General features: G+C 44.7%; 1 protein-coding gene across 1 annotated transcript in view; it reads left to right on the forward strand.

Annotated features, from left to right (window-relative positions):
- LOC138851215 (U-scoloptoxin(01)-Er1a-like) overlaps positions 1–21,477 on the forward strand; it is a 59,844-nt gene that overhangs the window by 31,162 nt on the left and 7,205 nt on the right. The window contains exon 3 of the mRNA XM_070080070.1: positions 11,446–11,483. Within this exon, the coding sequence (XP_069936171.1) occupies positions 11,446–11,483 (38 nt within the window). The remainder of the gene's footprint in view (positions 1–11,445; positions 11,484–21,477) is intronic.

Raw genomic sequence — 21,477 nt, forward strand, 5'->3', positions numbered from 1 at the left:
GTTTTTTTTAGTTATCATGGGTTTTTCTTGGTTTTTATTAGTTATCATGGGTTTTTCTTGGTTTTTATTAGTTATCATGGGTTTTTCTTGGTTTTTATTAGTTATCATGTGTTTTTCTTGGTTTTTATTAGTTATCATGGGTTTTTCTTGGTTTTTATTAGTTATCATTGGTTTTTCTTGGTTTTTATTAGTTATCATGGGTTTTTCTTGGTTTTTATTAGTTATCATTGGTTTTTCTTGGTTTTTCTTGGTTATCATGGGTTTTTCTTGGTTTTTATTAGTTATCATGGGTTTTTCTTGGTTTTTATTAGTTATCATGGGTTTTTCTTGGTTTTTATTAGTTATCATTGGTTTTTCTTGGTTTTTATTAGTTATCATGGGTTTTTCTTGGTTTTTATTAGTTATCATTGGTTTTTCTTGGTTTTTCTTGGTTATCATGGTTTTTTCTTGGTTTTTATTAGTTATCATGGGTTTTTCTTGGTTTTTATTAGTTATCATGGGTTTTTCTTGGTTTTTATTAGTTATCATGGGTTTTTCTTGGTTTTTATTAGTTATCACGGGTTTTTCTTTTTTTTTATTAGTTATCATTGGTTTTTCTTGGTTTTTCTTAGTTATCATGGGTTTTTCTTGGTTTTTATTAGTTATCATGGGTTTTTCTTGGTTTTTATTAGTTATCATGGGTTTTTCTTGGTTTTATTATTATCAAAGGGTTTTCTTGGTTTTTATTAGTTATCATTGGTTTTTCTTGGTTTTATTAGTTATCATGGGTTTTTCTTGGTTTTTATTAATCATTGGTTTTTCTTGGTTTTATTAGTTATCATGGGTTTTCTTGGTTTTTATTAGTTATCATTGGTTTTCTTGGTTTTTATTAGTTATCATGGGTTTTTCTTGGTTTTATTAGTTATCATGGGTTTTTCTTTTTTTTTATTAGTTATCATTGGTTTTTCTTGGTTTTATTAGTTATCATGGGTTTTTCTTGGTTTTTATTAGTTATCAGGGTTTTCTTGGTTTTTATTAGTTATCATGGTTATCATGGGTTTTTCTTGGTTTTTATTAGTTATCATGGGTTTTTCTTGGTTTTATTAGTTATCATGGGTTTTTCTTGGTTTTTATTAGTTATCACGGGTTTTTCTTGGTTTTTATTAGTTATCATTGGTTTTTCTTGGTTTTTATTAGTTATCATGGGTTTTTCTTGGTTTTATTAGTTATCATTGGTTTTTCTTGGTTTTATTAGTTATCATGGGTTTTTCTTGGTTTTTATTAGTTATCATGGGTTTTTCTTGGTTTTTATTAGTTATCATTGGTTTGTCTTGGTTTTTATTAGTTATCATTGGTTTTCTTTTCTTAGTTATCATGGTTTTTTCTTGGTTTTCTTAGTTATCATAAGTTTTTCTTGGTTTTCTTTTCTTTCTTTATCATGGGTTTTTCTTGTTTTTCTTAGTTATCATTGGTTTTTCTTGGTTTTTCTTAGTTATCATGGTATTTTCTTGGTTTTTCTTAGTTATCATTGGTTTTTCTTGGTTTTTATTAGTTATCATGGGTTTTTCTTGGTTTATATTAGTTATCATGGGCTTTTTCTTGGTTTTATTAGTTATCATGGGTTTTTCTTGGTTTTATTAGTTATCATGGGGTTTTCTTGGTTTTTCTTAGTTATCATTGGTTTGTTCTTGGTTTTATTAGTTATCATGGGTTTTTCTTGGTTTTTCTTAGTTATCAGGGGTTTTTCTTGGTTTTATTAGTTATCATTGGTTTTTCTTGGTTTTATTAGTTATCATGGGTTTTTCTTGGTTTTATTAGTTATCATTGGTTTTTCTTGGTTTTTATTAGTTATCATGGGTTTTTCTTGGTTTTTATTAGTTATCATGGGTTTTTCTTGGGTTTTATTAGTTATCATGGGTTTTTCTTGGTTTTATTAGTTATCATTGGTTTTTCTTGGTTTTTATTAGTTATCATGGGTTTTTCTTGGTTTTATTAGTTATCATTGGTTTTTCTTGGTTTTATTAGTTATCATGGGTTTTTCTTGTTTTTTTATTAGTTATCATTGGTTTTTCTTGGTTTTTATTAGTTATCATGGGTTTTTCTTGGATTTTATTAGTTATCATGGGTTTTTCTTGGTTTTATTAGTTATCATTGGTTTTTCTTGGTTTTATTAGTTATCATGGGTTTTTCTTGGTTTTTATTAATCATGGGTTTTTTTGGTTTTATTAGTTATCATGGGTTTTTCTTGGTTTTATTAGTTATCATGGGTTTTTCTTGTTTTTATTAGTTATCATGGGTTTTTCTTGGTTTTTTATTAGTTATCATGGGTTTTTCTTGGTTTTTATTAGTTATCATTGGTTTTTCTTGGTTTTATTAGTTATCATGGGTTTTTCTTGGTTTTTATTAGTTATCATTGGTTTTCTTGGTTTTATTAGTTATCATGGGTTTTTCTTGGTTTTATTAGTTATCATGATTTTTTCTTGGTTTTATTATTGTTATCATGGGTTTTTCTTGGTTTTATTAGTTATCATTGGTTTTTCTTGGTTTTTATTAGTTATCATGGGTTTTTCTTGGTTTTTATTAGTTATCATGGGTTTTCTTGGTTTTATTAGTTATCATGGGTTTTCTTGGTTTTTATTAGTTATCATGGGTTTTTCTTGGTTTTTATTAGTTATCATGGGTTTTCTTGGTTTTTATTAGTTATCATGGGTTTTTCTTGGTTTTATTAGTTATCATGGGTTTTTCTTGGTTTTATTAGTTATCATGGGTTTTTCTTGGTTTTTATTAGTTATCATGGGTTTTTCTTGGTTTTTATTAGTTATCATGAGTTTTTCTTGGTTTTTATTAGTTATCATGGGTTTTTCTTGGTTTTTATTAGTTATCATGGGTTTTTCTTGGTTTTTATTAGTTATCATGAGTTTTTCTTGGTTTTTATTAGTTATCATGGGTTTTTCTTGGTTTTTATTAGTTATCATGAGTTTTTCTTGGTTTTTATTAGTTATCATGAGTTTTTCTTGGTTTTTATTAGTTATCATGGGTTTTTCTTGGTTTTTATTAGTTATCATGGGTTTTTCTTGGTTTTTATTAGTTATCATGGGTTTTTCTTGGTTTTTATTAGTTATCATGAGTTTTTCTTGGTTTTTATTAGTTATCATGGGTTTTTCTTGGTTTTTATTAGTTATCATGAGTTTTTCTTGGTTTTTATTAGTTATCATGAGTTTTTCTTGGTTTTATTAGTTATCATGGGTTTTCTTGGTTTTATTAGTTATCACGGGTTTTTCTTTTTTTTATTAGTTATCATTGGTTTTTCTTGGTTTTCTTAGTTATCATGGGTTTTTCTTGGGTTTTATTAGTTATCATGGGTTTTTCGGGTTTTTGGTTTTTCTTAGTTATCATGGGTTTTTCTTGGGTTTTATTAGTTATCATGGGTTTTTCTTGGGTTTTATTAGTTATCATGGGTTTTTCTTGGTTTTTATTAGTTATCATGGGTTTTTCTTGGGTTTTATTAGTTATCATGGGTTTTTCTTGGTTTTTTTTAGTTATAATGGGTTTTTATTGGTTTTTATTAGTTATCATGTGTTTCTCTTGGTTTTTCTTAGTTATCATGGGTTTCTCTTGGTTTTTCTTAGTTATCATGGGTTTCTCTTGGTTTTTCTTAGTTATCATGGGTTTGTCTTGGTTTTTATTAGTTATCATGGGTTTCTCTTGGTTTTTATTAGTTATCATGGGTTTTTCTTGGTTTTTATTAGTTATCATTGGTTTTTCTTGGTTTTTCTTGGTTATCATGGGTTTTTCTTGGTTTTTATTAGTTATCATGGGTTTTTCTTTTTTTATTAGTTATCATTGGTTTTTCTTGGTTTTTATTAGTTATCATGGGGTTCTCTTGGTTTTTCTTAGTTATCATGGGTTTCTCTTGGTTTTTCTTAGTTATCATGGGTTTCTCTTGGTTTTTATTAGTTATCATATGGTTCTCTTGGTTTTTCTTAGTTATCATGGGTTTCTCTTGGTTTTTCTTAGTTATCATGGGTTTCTCTTGGTTTTTCTTAGTTATCATGGGGTTCTCTTGGTTTTTCTTAGTTATCATGGGTTTCTCTTGGTTTTTATTAGTTATCATGGGGTTCTCTTGGTTTTTATTAGTTATCATGGGTTTCTCTTGGTTTTTATTAGTTATCATGGGTTTCTCTTGGTTTTTATTAGTTATCATTGGTTTTTCTTGGTTTTTATTAGTTATCATGGGGTTCTCTTGGTTTTTATTAGTTATCATGGGGTTCTCTTGGTTTTTCTTAGTTATCATGGGGTTCTCTTGGTTTTTCTTAGTTATCATGGGTTTCTCTTGGTTTTTCGTAGTTATCATGGGGTTCTCTTGGTTTTTCTTAGTTATCATGGGTTTCTCTTGGTTTTTATTAGTTATCATGGGGTTCTCTTGGTTTTTCTTAGTTATCATGGGTTTCTCTTGGTTTTTATTAGTTATCATGGGGTTCTCTTGGTTTTTCTTAGTTATCATGGGGTTCTCTTGGTTTTTATTAGTTATCATGGGTTTCTCTTGGTTTTTATTAGTTATCATGGGGTTCTCTTGGTTTTTATTAGTTATCATGGGGTTCTCTTGGTTTTTCTTAGTTATCATGGGGTTCTCTTGGTTTTTCTTAGTTATCATGGGGTTCTCTTGGTTTTTCTTAGTTATCATGGGGTTCTCTTGGTTTTTCTTAGTTATCATGGGGTTCTCTTGGTTTTTATTAGTTATCATGGGTTTCTCTTGGTTTTTATTAGTTATCATGAGTTTTTCTTGGTTTTTATTAGTTATCATGGGTTTTTCTTGGTTTTTATTAGTTATCATGGGTTTTTCTTGGTTTTTATTAGTTATCATGAGTTTTTCTTGGTTTTTATTAGTTATCATGGGTTTTTCTTGGTTTTTATTAGTTATCATGAGTTTTTCTTGGTTTTTATTAGTTATCATGAGTTTTTCTTGGTTTTTATTAGTTATCATGGGTTTTTCTTGGTTTTTATTAGTTATCATGGGTTTTTCTTGGTTTTTATTAGTTATCATGGGTTTTTCTTGGTTTTTATTAGTTATCATGAGTTTTTCTTGGTTTTTATTAGTTATCATGGGTTTTTCTTGGTTTTTATTAGTTATCATGAGTTTTTCTTGGTTTTTATTAGTTATCATGAGTTTTTCTTGGTTTTTATTAGTTATCATGGGTTTTTCTTGGTTTTTATTAGTTATCATGGGTTTTTCTTGGTTTTTATTAGTTATCATGGGTTTTTCTTGGTTTTTATTAGTTATCATGGGTTTTTCTTGGTTTTTATTAGTTATCATGGGTTTTTCTTGGTTTTTATTAGTTATCATGGGGTTTTCTTGGTTTTTATTAGTTATCATGGGTTTTTCTTGGTTTTTATTAGTTATCATGGGTTTTTCTTGGTTTTCATTAGTTATCATGGGTTTTTCTTGGTTTTTATTAGTTATCATGGGGTTTTCTTGGTTTTTATTAGTTATCATTGGTTTTTCTTGGTTTTTATTAGTTATCATGGGTTTTTCTTGGTTTTTATTAGTTATCATGGGTTTTTCTTGGTTTTTATTTGTTATCATGGGTTTTTCTTGTTTTTTATTAGTTATCATGGGTTTTTCTTGGGTTTTATTAGTTATCATGGGGTTTTTCTTGGTTTTTATTAGTTATCATTGGTTTTTCTTGGTTTTTATTAGTTATCATTGGTTTTTCTTGGTTTTCATTAGTTATCATGGGTTTTTCTTGGTTTTTATTAGTTATCATGGGTTTTTCTTGGTTTTTATTAGTTATCATTGGTTTCTCTTGGTTTTTATTAGTTATCATGGGTTTCTCTTGGTTTTTATTAGTTATCATGGGTTTCTCTTGGTTTTTATTAGTTATCATGGGTTTCTCTTGGTTTTTATTAGTTATCATGGGGTTCTCTTGGTTTTTATTAGTTATCATGGGTTTCTCTTGGTTTTTATTAGTTATCATGGGTTTCTCTTGGTTTTTATTAGTTATCATGGGTTTCTCTTGGTTTTTATTAGTTATCATGGGTTTCTCTTGGTTTTTATTAGTTATCATGGGTTTCTCTTGGTTTTTATTAGTTATCATGGGTTTCTCTTGGTTTTTATTAGTTATCATGGGGTTCTCTTGGTTTTTATTAGTTATCATGGGGTTCTCTTGGTTTTTATTAGTTATCATGGGGTTCTCTTGGTTTTTATTAGTTATCATGGGTTTCTCTTGGTTTTTATTAGTTATCATGGGTTTCTCTTGGTTTTTATTAGTTATCATGGGTTTTTCTTGGTTTTTATTAGTTATCATGGGTTTTTCTTGGTTTTTATTAGTTATCATGGGTTTTTCTTGGTTTTTATTAGTTATCATGGGTTTTTCTTGGTTTTTATTAGTTATCATGGGTTTTTCTTGGTTTTTATTAGTTATCATGGGTTTTTCTTGGTTTTTATTAGTTATCATGGGTTTTTCTTGGTTTTTATTAGTTATCATGGGTTTTTCTTGGTTTTTATTAGTTATCATGGGTTTCTCTTGGTTTTTATTAGTTATCATGGGTTTCTCTTGGTTTTTATTAGTTATCATGGGTTTTTCTTGGTTTTTATTAGTTATCATGGGTTTCTCTTGGTTTTTATTAGTTATCATGGGTTTTTCTTGGTTTTTATTAGTTATCATGGGTTTTTCTTGGTTTTTATTAGTTATCATGGGTTTTTCTTGGTTTTTATTAGTTATCATGGGTTTCTCTTGGTTTTTATTAGTTATCATGGGTTTTTCTTGGTTTTTATTAGTTATCATGGGTTTTTCTTGGTTTTTATTAGTTATCATGGGTTTCTCTTGGTTTTTATTAGTTATCATGGGTTTCTCTTGGTTTTTATTAGTTATCATGGGTTTCTCTTGGTTTTTATTAGTTATCATTGGTTTCTCTTGGTTTTTATTAGTTATCATGGGTTTTTCTTGGTTTTTATTAGTTATCATGGGTTTCTCTTGGTTTTTATTAGTTATCATGGGTTTTTCTTGGTTTTTATTAGTTATCATGGGTTTCTCTTGGTTTTTATTAGTTATCATGGGTTTTTCTTGGTTTTTATTAGTTATCATGGGTTTTTCTTGGTTTTTATTAGTTATCATGGGTTTCTCTTGGTTTTTATTAGTTATCATGGGTTTCTCTTGGTTTTTATTAGTTATCATGGGTTTCTCTTGGTTTTTATTAGTTATCATGGGTTTCTCTTGGTTTTTATTAGTTATCATGGGTTTTGTTTATCATTTCTCCTTGATTTTTCCTCTTTTATATTTTCCTTGTTTTTCTTGTTTTTCATAAATATCGTTCACGTTCAGGTACACTTCAACAAGACTGACGCAACATAGAACAGAAAAATGGACGCAACAAAGGACGCAATAATGGACGCAACATAGAACAGAAAAATGGACGCAACAAAGGACGCAATAATGGACGCAACAAAGAACGCAATAATGGACTCAACAAAGAACGCAATAATGGACGCAACATAGAACAGAAAAATGGACGCAACAAAGGACGCAATAATGGACTCAACAAAGAACGCAATAATGGACGCAACAAAGAACGCAATAATGGACGCAACATAGAACAGAAAAATGGACGCAACAAAGGACACAATAATGGACGCAACAAAGAACGAACTTGAATGTAACTTGGACGTAACTTGGACGTAACTTGGACGTAACTTGGACATAATTTGGACGCACCCTGGACACAATAATAAACGCAACTTCGACTCAACTTGGATGTAATAATGGACGCAACAATGGACGCAACAATGGACGCAACAATGGACGCAACAATGGACGCAACCTGGATGCACCCTGGAAGCAACTTGGACGCTACTTGGACGCAAATTAGAATAAACTGTGGTTTATAAGTCACTATTGTTGTTTATTCTGGTTTAAAAGTCACAGCTGTGGTTTATACTGGTTTATAAGTCGCTACTGTGGTTTATAATGGTTTATAAGACACTACTGTGGTTTATACTGGTTTATAAGTCACTACTGTGGTTTACACTGGTTTATAAGTCACTACTGTGGTTTATACTGGTTTTTAAGTCACACACGTGGTTTATACTGGTTTATAAGACACTACAGTGGTTTATACTGGTTTATAAGTCACTACTACGGTTTATACTGGTTTATAAGACACTACTGTGGTTTATGGTGGTTTATAGTCACTACTTTGGCTTATACTGGTTTATAAGGCACAACTGTGGTTTATACTGGCTTATAAGACAATGATGTGGTTTATACTGGTTTTTAAGACACTAATGTGGTTTATACTGGTTTTTAAGTCACTGATGTGGTATGTAAGTCACTACTGTGGTTTATAAACCTCTACTGTGGTTTATTCTGGTTTACAAGTCATAATGAGGTTTATACCGGTTTATAAATCAATACTGTTTCATACTGGTTTTTTAAGTCACTATTGTGGTTTATACTGGTTTATAAGTCACTACTGTGGTTTATAAACCTCTACTGTGATTTATTTTGGTTTGTAAGTCATAATGAGGTTTATACCGGTTTATAAATCAAAACTGTGTTTCATACTGGTTTATGTCACTACTATGGTTTATACTGGTTTATAAGTCACTACTGTGATTTATACTGGTTTATAAGTCACCACTGTGGTTTACACTGGTTTATAAGTCAATGCTGTGGTTTATACTGGATTATAAATCACTACCGTGGTTTATGCTGGTTTATAAGTCACTTCTGTGGTTAATACTGGTTTATAAGTCACTACTGTGGTTTATACTGATTTATAAGTCGCTACTCTGGTTTATACTGGTTTATAAGTCATTACTGTGGCTTATACTGGTTTATAAGTCACTTCTGTGGTTTATACTGGTTCATAAGTCACTGCTGTGGTTTACACTGGTTTATAAGCCACTACTGTGGTTTATACTGGTTTATAAGTCACTGCTGTGGTTTATACTGGTTTATTAGTCACTACTGTGGTTTACACTGGTTTATAAGCCACTAGTGGTTTATACTGGTTTATTAGTCGTTACAGTGGTTTATACCGGATTGTAAGTCAAAACTGTGCTTTATACTGGTTTATAAGTCACTACTGTGGTTTATACTGGTTTATAATCACTACTGTGGTTTATACTGGTTTATAAGTCACTACTGTGGTTTATATGGGTTTATAAGTCACAACTGCGGTTTATACTGATTTATAAAACACTGCTGTTGTATAAAATGGTTTGTAAGTCACTACTGTGGTTTGTATCGGTTTGCAAGTCACTACTGTGGATTATACTGGTTTATAAGTCACTACAGGGTTTCTTACTGGTTTATAATTCACTGCTGTGGTTTATACTGGTTTATAAGTCACTACTGTGGTTTATATGGGTTTATAAGTCACTGCTGTGGTTTATACTGGTTTATTAGTCACTACTGTGGTTTATACTGGTTTATAAGTCATTATTTTGTTTCACACAGGTTTATAAGTCACTAATGTGGCTTACCCTGGTTTATAAGTCACTGGTGTGGTTTGTACTGGTTTATTAGTCATTTTAGTGGTTTACACTGGTTTATGTCACTAATGTGGTTTGCCTTGGTTTATAAGTTACTATTGTGGTTTATTCTGGTTTATTAATTAATACTGCGGTTTATATTGGCTTATAAGTCAATACTGTGGTTTACACTGGTGTGGTTTATACTGGTTCGTAAGTCAATACTGTGGTTTATACTGGATTATAAGTTACTACTGTGGTTTATACTGGTTTATAAGTCACTACTGTGGTTTATACTGGTTTATAAGTCACAGCTGTGGTTTATACTGAATTATTAGTCACTTCTGTGGTCTATACTGGTTTATAAGTAACTATTTTGTTTTATACTGTTTTGTAAGTTGCTAATGACGTTTATACTGGTTTATAAGTCACTGTGGTTCACACTGGTTTATGCGTCACTACAGTGGTTTATACTGGTTTATAAGTCATTACTGTGTTTTATACTGGTTTATAAGTAAATTTTTTGCTTCATACTGGTTTATAAGTCGCTAATGAGGTTTATACTGGTTAATAAGTCACGGTTTATACTGGTTTATAAGTTACAACTTGGGTTTATAATGATTTATAAAACGCTACTTTGTTTCAACTGGTTTATGTCACTACTGTGGTTTATAAGACACTGAAGTGGTTTATAATGGTTTATGAGTCACTTATGTAGTTTATACCGGTTTATAAGTCACTATTGTGTTTCTTACTGGTTTATAAGTCACCACTGTGGTTTACACTGATTTATATGTCACTACTGTGGTTTATACTGGTTCGTAAGTCACTACTGAGTTTCTTACCGGTTTCTAAGTCACTACTGTGGTTCAAACTGGTTTATAAGTCACTACTGTGGTTTATACCGGTTTATGCGTCACTACAGTGGTTTATACTGGTTTATGCTGGTTTATAAGTTACTACTGTGGTTTATTTTGATTTATATGTCACTACTGTGGTTTATACTGGTTCATAAGTCACTACTGAGTTTCTTACTGGTTTATAAGTCACTACTGTGGTTTAACCAGGTTTATATGTCACTTCTGTGGTTTATACTGGCTTATAAATCACTACTGTGTTTCTTGCTGGTATATAAGTCACTTCTGCGGTTTACATTGGTTTATATGTCACTACTGTGGTTTACACGGGTTTACAAGCCACTACTGAGTTTCTTACTGGTTTATAAGTCACTGCTGTGGTTTAAACTGGTTTATATGTCACTACTGTGGTTTATACTGCTTTATAAGTCACTACTGTGTTTTTCTTACTGGTTTATAAGTCACTATTGTGGTTCATATTGGTTTAGAAGTCACAACTGTGGTTTATAATGGTTTATAAGATAATTCTGTGGTTTACACTATTTTATAAGTCACTACTGTGGTTTATACTGGTTTATAAGCCACTAGTATGTTTCGTACTGGTTTATAAGTCGCTGCTGCAGTTTACACCGGTTCGTAAGTCATTACTCTGGTTTATACTGGTTTATAAGTCACTACAGTGGTTTATACTGGTTTATAAAACACTACAGTGGTTTATATTGGTTAATAAGTCACTACTGTGGTTTATATTGGTTTATAAGTCACTGCTGTGGTTTATATTGATTTATAAGCCACTACTGTGGTTTATATTGATTTATAAGTCACTACTGTTATATTGGCTTAAAAATCACTACTGCTGTTTATATTGGTTTATTAGTCACTACTGTGGTTTATATTGGTTTATAAGTGACTACGGTGGTTTATATTGATTTATAAGTCACTGCTGTGGTTTATATTGATTTATAAGTCACTATAGTGGTTTATACTGGTTTATGTCACTACTGTGGTTTATACTGGTTTATAAGTTACTACTGTGGTTTATTTTGATTTATAATTCCCAATTATTATATAGTAATTAATGTTTCTCTCCACAATAACCGATGTTTGGTCCACTGCTCCGGCTATATGGACCAGCAGCAGCCAGTCTGGTGTGTACACTACCCACCTTGAACAGAGTAAGTCCCTTATAACCGGTGTTTATCTTATACGTTAGTCATTACGGCTTATATAAACCAGGCCGGGTTTCAACTCTCTCTACCACACCTTTCTTGGTCCACTAATACGTCAATAGATAATAATAGATAAACAATAGTAAATAAACAAAGGATGAAAGAGTGATGTGAAGTATCTATCAGTGTTTTAACTGATAGATAAACGATGTCTATCTATCAGTTTATGCTCAGATAGATGGACTAAACCCATCTATTTAACCCTATCAATTTATCAAGCCATCTATTTCCCTTAATAGAGCAAATTGTCTATCACCTGTTATCTATCTAGATATCTGTCCACCACACCATCACTGCCCCACCACACCATCACTGCCCCACCACACCATCACTCCCCCACCACACCATCACTGCCCCACCACACCATCACTGCCCCACCACACCATCACTGCCCCACCACACCATCACTGCCCCACCACACCATCACTGCCCCACCACACCATCACTGCCCCACCACACCATCACTGCCCCACCACACCATCACTGCCCCACCACACCATCACTGCCCCACCACACCATCACTGCCCCACCACACCATCACTGTCCCACCACACCATCACTCCCCCACCACACCATCACTGTCCCACCACACCATCACTGACCCACCACACCATCACTGGCCCACCACACCCCACCACACCATCACTGTCCCACCACACAATCACTGCCCCACCACACCATCACTGCCCCACCACACCATCATTGCCCAACCACACCATCACTGTCCCACCACACCATCACTGCCCCACCACACCATCACTGCCCCACCACACCATCACTGTCCCACCACACCATCACTGTCCCACCACACCATCACTGCCCCACCACACCATCACTGTCCCACCACACCATCACTGTCCCACCACACCATCACTGTCCCACCACACCATCACTGTCCCACCACACCATCACTGTCCCACCACACCATCACTGTCCCACCACACCATCACTGTCCCACCCACCATCACTGTCCCACCACACCATCACTCCCCCATCCCACCACACCATCACTGTCCCACCACACCATCACTGTCCCACCACACCATCACTGTCCCACCACACCATCACTGCCCCACCACACCATCACTGTCCCACCACACCATCACTGCCCCACCACACCATCACTGTCCCACCACACCATCACTGTCCCACCACACCATCACTGTCCCCCCACACCATCACTCCCACCACACCATCACTGTCCCACCACACCATCACTGTCCCACCACACCATCACTGTCCCACCACACCATCACTCCCCCACCACACCATCACTCCCCCACCACACCATCACTGCCCCACCACACCATCACTGTCCCACCACACCATCACTCCCCCACCACACCATCACTCCCCCACCACACCATCACTGTCCCACCACACCATCACTGTCCCACCACACCATCACTGTCCCACCACACCATCACTGTCCCACCACACCATCACTGTCCCACCACACCATCACTGTCCCACCACACCATCACTGCCCCACCACACCATCACTGCCCCACCACACCATCACTGTCCCACCACACCATCACTGTCCCACCACACCATCACTGTCCCACCACACCATCACCCCACCACACCATCACTCCCCCACCACACCATCACTGTCCCACCACACCATCACTGTCCCACCACACCATCACTGCCCCACCACACCATCACTGCCCCACCACACCATCACTGTCCCACCACACCATCACTGTCCCACCACACCATCACTGCCCCACCACACCATCACTGTCCCACCACGCCATCACTGCCCCACCACCCCAGCACTCCCCCACCACACCATCACTCACTGCCCCACCACACCATCAATGCCCCACCACACCATCACTGCCCCACCACACCATCACTGGCCCACCACACCATCACTCGCCCACCACACCATCACTCCCCCACCACACCATCACTGCCCCACCACACCATCACTCCCACCACACCATCACCCCACCACACCATCACTGCCCCACCACACCATCACTCACTGCCCCACCACACCATCACTCCCCCACCACACCATCACTCACCCCACCACACCATCACTGCCCCACCACACCATCACTGCCCCACCACACCATCACTGCCCCACCACACCATCACTGTCCCACCACACCATCACTCCCCCACCACACCATCACTGTCCCACCACACCATCACTGCCCCACCACACCATCACTGTCCCACCACACCATCACCCCACCACACCATCACTCCCCCACCCACCACACTCCCCCACCACACCATCACTCCCCCACCACACCATCACTGTCCCACCACACCATCACTGCCCCACCACACCATCACTTCCCCACCACACCATCACTCCCCCACCACACCCCACCACACCATCACTGCCCCACCACACCATCACTGTCCCACCACACCATCACTGCCCCACCACACCATCACTGCCCCACCACACCATCACTGTCCCACCACACCATCACTGTCCCACCACACCATCACTGTCCCACCACACCATCACTGCCCCACCACACCATCACTGCCCCACCACACCATCACTGCCCCACCACACCATCACTGTCCCACCACACCATCACTGCCCCACCACACCATCACTGCCCCACCACACCATCACTCCCCCACCACACCATCACTCCCCCACCACACCATCACTGCCCCACCACACCATCACTCCCCCACCACACCATCACTGCCCCACCACACCATCACTGCCCCACCACACCATCACTGTCCCACCACACCATCACTGCCCCACCACACCATCACTCCCCCACCACACCATCACTCCCCCACCACACCATCACTGCCCCACCACACCATCACTGTCCCACCACACCATCACTCCCCCACCACACCATCACTGCCCCACCACACCATCACTGCCCCACCACACCATCACTGCCCCACCACACCATCACTGCCCCACCACACCATCACTGCCCCACCACACCATCACTGCCCCACCACACCATCACTGCCCCACCACACCATCACTGCCCCACCACACCATCACTGCCCCACCACACCATCACTCCCCCACCACACCATCACTGCCCCACCACACCATCACTGCCCCACCACACCATCACTGCCCCACCACACCATCACTGCCCCACCACACCATCACTCCCCCACCACACCATCACTGCCCCACCACACCATCACTGCCCCACCACACCATCACTCCCCCACCACACCATCACTGCCCCACCACACCATCACTCCCCCACCACACCATCACTGCCCCACCACACCATCACTGCCCCACCACACCATCACTGCCCCACCACACCATCACTGCCCCACCACACCATCACTCCCCCACCACACCATCACTGCCCCCCCACCACACCATCACCACACCATCACTGCCCCACCACACCATCACTCCCCCACCACACCATCACTGCCCCACCACACCATCACTGCCCCACCACACCATCACTGCCCCACCACACCATCACTGCCCCACCACACCATCACTGCCCCACCACACCATCACCACCACCACACCATCACTGCCCCACCACACCATCACTGCCCCACCACACCATCACTCACCCCCACCACACATCACTGCCCCACCACACCATCACTCCCCCACCACACCATCACTGCCCCACCACACCATCACTGCCCCACCACACCATCCCCCACCACACCATCACTGCCCCACATCACCATCACTGCCCCACCACACCATCACTCCCCCACCACACCATCACTGCCCCACCACACCATCACTGCCCCACCCACCACACACACCATCACTGTCCCACCACACCATCACTGTCCCACCACACCATCACTGTCCCACCACACCATCACTGCCCCACCACACCATCACTGTCCCACCACACCATCACTGCCCCACCACACCATCACTCCCCCCACCACACCATCACTGCCCCCCCACCACACCATCACTGCCCCACCACACCATCACTGCCCCACCACACCATCACTGTCCCACCACACCATCACTCCCCCACCACACCATCACTGTCCCACCACACCATCACTGCCCCACCACACCATCACTGTCCCACCACACCATCACTGTCCCACCACACCATCACTGCCCCACCACACCATCACTGTCCCCCCACCACACCATCACTGCCCCACCACACCATCACTGCCCCACCACACCATCACTGCCCCACCACACCATCACTGCCCCACCACACCATCACTGCCCCACCACACCATCACTGTCCCACCACACCATCACTGCCCCACCACACCATCACTGCCCCACCACACCATCACTGTCCCACCACACCATCACTGCCCCACCACACCATCACTGCCCCACCACACCATCACTCCCACCACACCATCACTGTCCCACCACACCATCACTGCCCCACCACACCATCACTGCCCCACCACACCATCACTGTCCCACCACACCATCACTGCCCCACCACACCATCACTGCCCCACCACACCATCACTGCCCCACCACACCATCACTGTCCCACCACACCATCACTGCCCCACCACACCATCACTGCCCCACCACACCATCACTGCCCCACCACACCATCACTGCCCCACCACACCATCACTGCCCCACCACACCATCACTGCCCCACCACACCATCACTGCCCCACCACACCATCACTGCCCCACCACACCATCACTGTCCCACCACACCATCACTGCCCCACCACACCATCACTGCCCCACCACACCATCACTGCCCCACCACACCATCACTGCCCCACCACACCATCACTCCCCCACCACACCATCACTGCCCCACCACACCATCACTGCCCCACCACACCATCACTGCCCCACCACACCATCACTGCCCCACCACACCATCACTGCCCCACCACACCATCACTGCCCCACCACACCATCACTCCCCCACCACACCATCACTCCCCCACCACACCATCACTCCCCCACCACACCATCACTCCCCCACCACACCATCACTCCCCCACCACACCAACACACCCCCACCACCCCACCACACCATCACTGCCCCACCACACCATCACTCCCCCACCACACCATCACTGCCCCACCACACCATCACAGCCCCACCACACCATCACTGCCCCACCACACCATCACCCCCACCACACCATCACTCCCCCACCACACCATCACTCCCCCACCACACCATCACTGCCCCACCACACCATCACTGCCCCACCACACCATCACTGCCCCACCACACCATCACTGCCCCACCACACCATCACTGCCCCACCACACCATCACTGCCCCACCACACCATCACTGCCCCTCCACACCATCACTGCCCCACCACACCATCACTCCCCCCACCACACCATCACTCCCCCACCACACCATCACTGCCCCACCACACCATCACTGCCCCACCCCACCATCACTGCCCCACCACACCATCACTGCCCCACCACACCATCACTGCCCCACCCCACCATCACTGCCCCACCACACCATCACTGCCCCACCACACCATCACTCCCCCACCACACCATCACTGCCCCACCACACCATCACTGCCCCACCACACCATCACTGCCCCACCACACCATCACTGCCCCACCACACCATCACTGCCCCACCACACCATCACTGCCCCACTCCACCATCACTGCCCCACCACACCATCACTGCCCCACCACACCATCACTGCCCCACCACACCATCACTGCCCCACCACACCATCACTGCCCCACCACACCATCACTGCCCCACCACACCATCACTGCCCCACCACACCATCACTGCCCCACCACACCATCACTGCCCCACCACACCATCACTGCCCCACCACACCATCACTGCCCCACCACACCATCACTGCCCCACCACACCATCACTGCCCCACCACACCATCACTGCCCCACCACACCATCACTGCCCCACCACACCATCACTGCCCCACCACACCATCACTGCCCCACCACACCATCACTGCCCCACCACACCATCACTGCCCCACCACACCATCACTCCCCCACCACACCATCACTCCCCCACCACACCATCACTCCCCCACCACACCATCACTCCCCCACCCCACCATCACTCCCCACTCCACCATCACTCCCCCACCTCACCATCACTCCCCCACCACACCATCACTCCCCCACTCCACCATCACTCCCCCACCACACAATCACTCCCCCACCACACCATCACTCCCCCACCACACCAACACACCCCCACCACACCATCACTCCCCCACCACACCATCACTCCCCCACCACACCATCACTCCCCCACCACACCATCACTGCCCCACCACACCATCACTCCCCCACCACACCATCACTCCCCCACCACACCATCACTCCCCCACTCCACCATCACTCCCCCACCACACCATCACTCCCCCACCACACCATCACTCCCCCACCACACCATCACTCCCCCACTCCACCATCACTCCCCCACCAAACCATCACTCCCCCACCCCACCATCACTCCCCCTCTCCACCATCACTCCCCCACCACACCATCACTCCCCCACCACACCATCACTGCCCCACCACACCATCACTGCCCCACCCCACCATCACTGCCCCACCACACCAACACAGCCCCCCCCCCCCATCACTGCCCCACCACACCATCACTGCCCCACCACACCATCACTCACTCCCCACCACACCATCACTCCCCCACCACACCATCACTGCCCCACCACACCATCACTGCCCCACCACACCATCACTGCCCCACCACACCATCACTCCCCCACCACACCATCACTGCCCCACCACACCATCACTGCCCCACCACACCATCACTGCCCCACCACACCATCACTGCCCCACCACACCATCACTGCCCCACCACACCATCACTGCCCCACCACACCATCACTGCCCCACCACACCATCACTGCCCCACCACACCATCACTGCCCCACCACACCATCACTGCCCCACCACACCATCACTGCCCCACCACACCATCACTGCCCCACCACACCATCACTGCCCCACCACACCATCACTGCCCCACCACACCATCACTGCCCCACCACACCATCACTGCCCCACCACACCATCACTGCCCCACCACACCATCACTGCCCCACCACACCAACACTCCACCCACCACACCATCACTCCCCCACCACACCATCACTCCCCCACCACACCATCACTCCCCCACCACACCATCACTCCCCTCTCCACCATCACTCCCCAACTATCTAACCATCACTCCCCCACTCTACCATCACTCCCCCACTCCACCATCACTCCCCCACCACACCATCACTCCCCCACCACACCATCACCTCCCCCTCCACACCATCACTCCCCCACCACAACATCACTCCCCCACCACACCATCACTCCCCCACCCCACCATCACTCCCCCACCACACCATCACTCCCCCACCACACCATCACTCCCCCACCACACCATCACTCCCCCACCACACCATCACTCCCCCACTCCACCATCACTCCCCCACCACACCAACACTCCCCCACCACACCAACACACCCCCACCACACCATCACTCCCCCACTCCACCATCACTCCCCCACCACACCATCACTCCCCCTCCACACCATCACTCCCCCACCACACCATCACTCCCCCACTCCACCATCACTCCCCCACCCCACCATCACTCCCCCACCACACCATCACTGCCCCACCACACCATCACTCCCCCACTCCACCATCACTCCCCCACCACACCATCACTCCCCCTCCACACCATCACTCCCCCACCACACCATCACTCCCCCCCCCCACCAACACACCCCCCCCACACCCACACACCCCCACCCCACCATCACTCCCCCACCACACCATCACTCCCCCACCACACCATCACTCCCCCACCACACCATCACTCCCCCACTCCACCATCACTCCTCCACCACACCATCACTCCCCCTCCACACCATCACTCCCCCACCACACCATCACTCCCCCACCACACCGTCACTCCCCCACCACACCATCACTCCCCCACTCCACCATCACTCCCCCACGCCACCATCACTGCCCCACCACACCATCACTCCCCCACCACACCATCACTCCCCCACCACACCATCACTCCCCCACCACACCATCACTCCCCCACCACACCATCACTCCCCACTCCACCATCACTCCCCCTCCACACCATCACTCCCCCACCACACCATCACTCCCCCACACCACCATCACTGCCCCACTACACCATCACTCCCCTACCACACCATCACTCCCCCACCACACCATCACTCCCCCACCACACCATCACTCCCCCACCACACCATCACTCCCCACCACACCATCACTCCCCCACTCCACCATCACTCCCCCACCACACCAACACTCCCCCACCACACCATCACTCCCCCACCACACCATCACTCCCCCACTCCACCATCACTCCCCACTCGACCATCACTCCCCCACTCCACCATCACTTCCCCACTCCACCATCACTCCCCCACTCCACCATCACTCCCCCACCACTCCCCCACTCCACCATCACTCCCCCACTCAACCATCACTCCCCCACTCCAGCATCACTCCCCCACTCCACCATCACTCCTCCACACCATCACTCCCCCACTCCACCATCACTCCTCCACTCCACCATCACTCCCCCACCACCCCATCACTCCCCCACCCCACCATCACTCCCCCACCCCACCATCACTTCCCCACCACACCATTACTCCCCCTCTCCACCATCACTGCCCCACCCCACCATCACTGCTCCACCACACCATCACTGCCCCACCACACCATCACTGCCCCACCACACCATCACTGCCCCACCACACCATCACTGCCCCACCACACCATCACTGCCCCACCACACCATCACTGCCCCACCACACCATCACTGCCCCACCACACCATCACTCCCCCACCCCACCAACACTGCCCCACCACACCATCACTCCCCCACCCCACCATCACTGCCCCACCACACCATCACTGCCCCACCACACCATCACTCCCCCACCCCACCATCACTGCCCCACCACACCATCACTCCCCCACCCCCCCATCACACCCCCACCACACCATCACTCCCCCACCACACCATCACTCCCCCACCCCACCATTACTCCCCCACCCCACCATCACTCCCCTCCACACCATCCCTCCTCCACTCCACCATCACTCCCCCACCACTCCATCACTCCAATATCTAACCATCACTCCCCCACCACACCATAACTCCCCCACTCCATCATCGGTCCCCTACCACACCATCACTCCACCACCATCTATCCATCACTCCCCACCACACCATCACTCCCCCACCCCACCATCACTCCCCACTCCACCATCACTCCCCCACTCCACCATGATCCCCCAACTCCACCATCACTCCCCCAACATCTAACCACCATTCCCCCATCCCACCCTCACTCCCCCTCCATCTAATCACTCCCCCACTCCACCATCACTCACGCCCCATCTAACCATCACTCCCCCACTCCACCATCACTCCCCCACGAAACCATCACTCCCCCACCACACCATCACTCCCCCACCATCTAGCCATCACTCCCTCACTCCACCATCACTCCCCCGCCATCTAACCATCACTCCCCCCACTCCACCATCACTCCCCCACCATCTAACCATCACTCCCCCCACTCCACCATCACTCCCCCACCATCTAACCATCACTTCCCCACTCCACCATCACTCCCCCACCATCTAACCATCACTCCCCCCACTCCACCATCACTCCCCCACCATCTAACCATCACTCCCCCACTCGACCATCACTCCCCCACCATCTAACCATCACTCCCCCCAATCCACCATCACTCCCCCACCATCTAACCATCACTCCCCCCAATCCACCATCACTCTCCCATCATCTAACCATCACTCCCCCAATCCACCATCACTCCCTCACCATCTAACCATCACTCCCCCACCATCTAACCATCACTCCCCCACCATCTAACCATCACTCCCCCACTCTACCATCACTCC

The sequence above is a fragment of the Cherax quadricarinatus genome, unplaced genomic scaffold (genome assembly GCF_038502225.1).
Source record: "Cherax quadricarinatus isolate ZL_2023a unplaced genomic scaffold, ASM3850222v1 Contig129, whole genome shotgun sequence".
NCBI classification, from domain to species: domain Eukaryota; kingdom Metazoa; phylum Arthropoda; class Malacostraca; order Decapoda; family Parastacidae; genus Cherax; species Cherax quadricarinatus.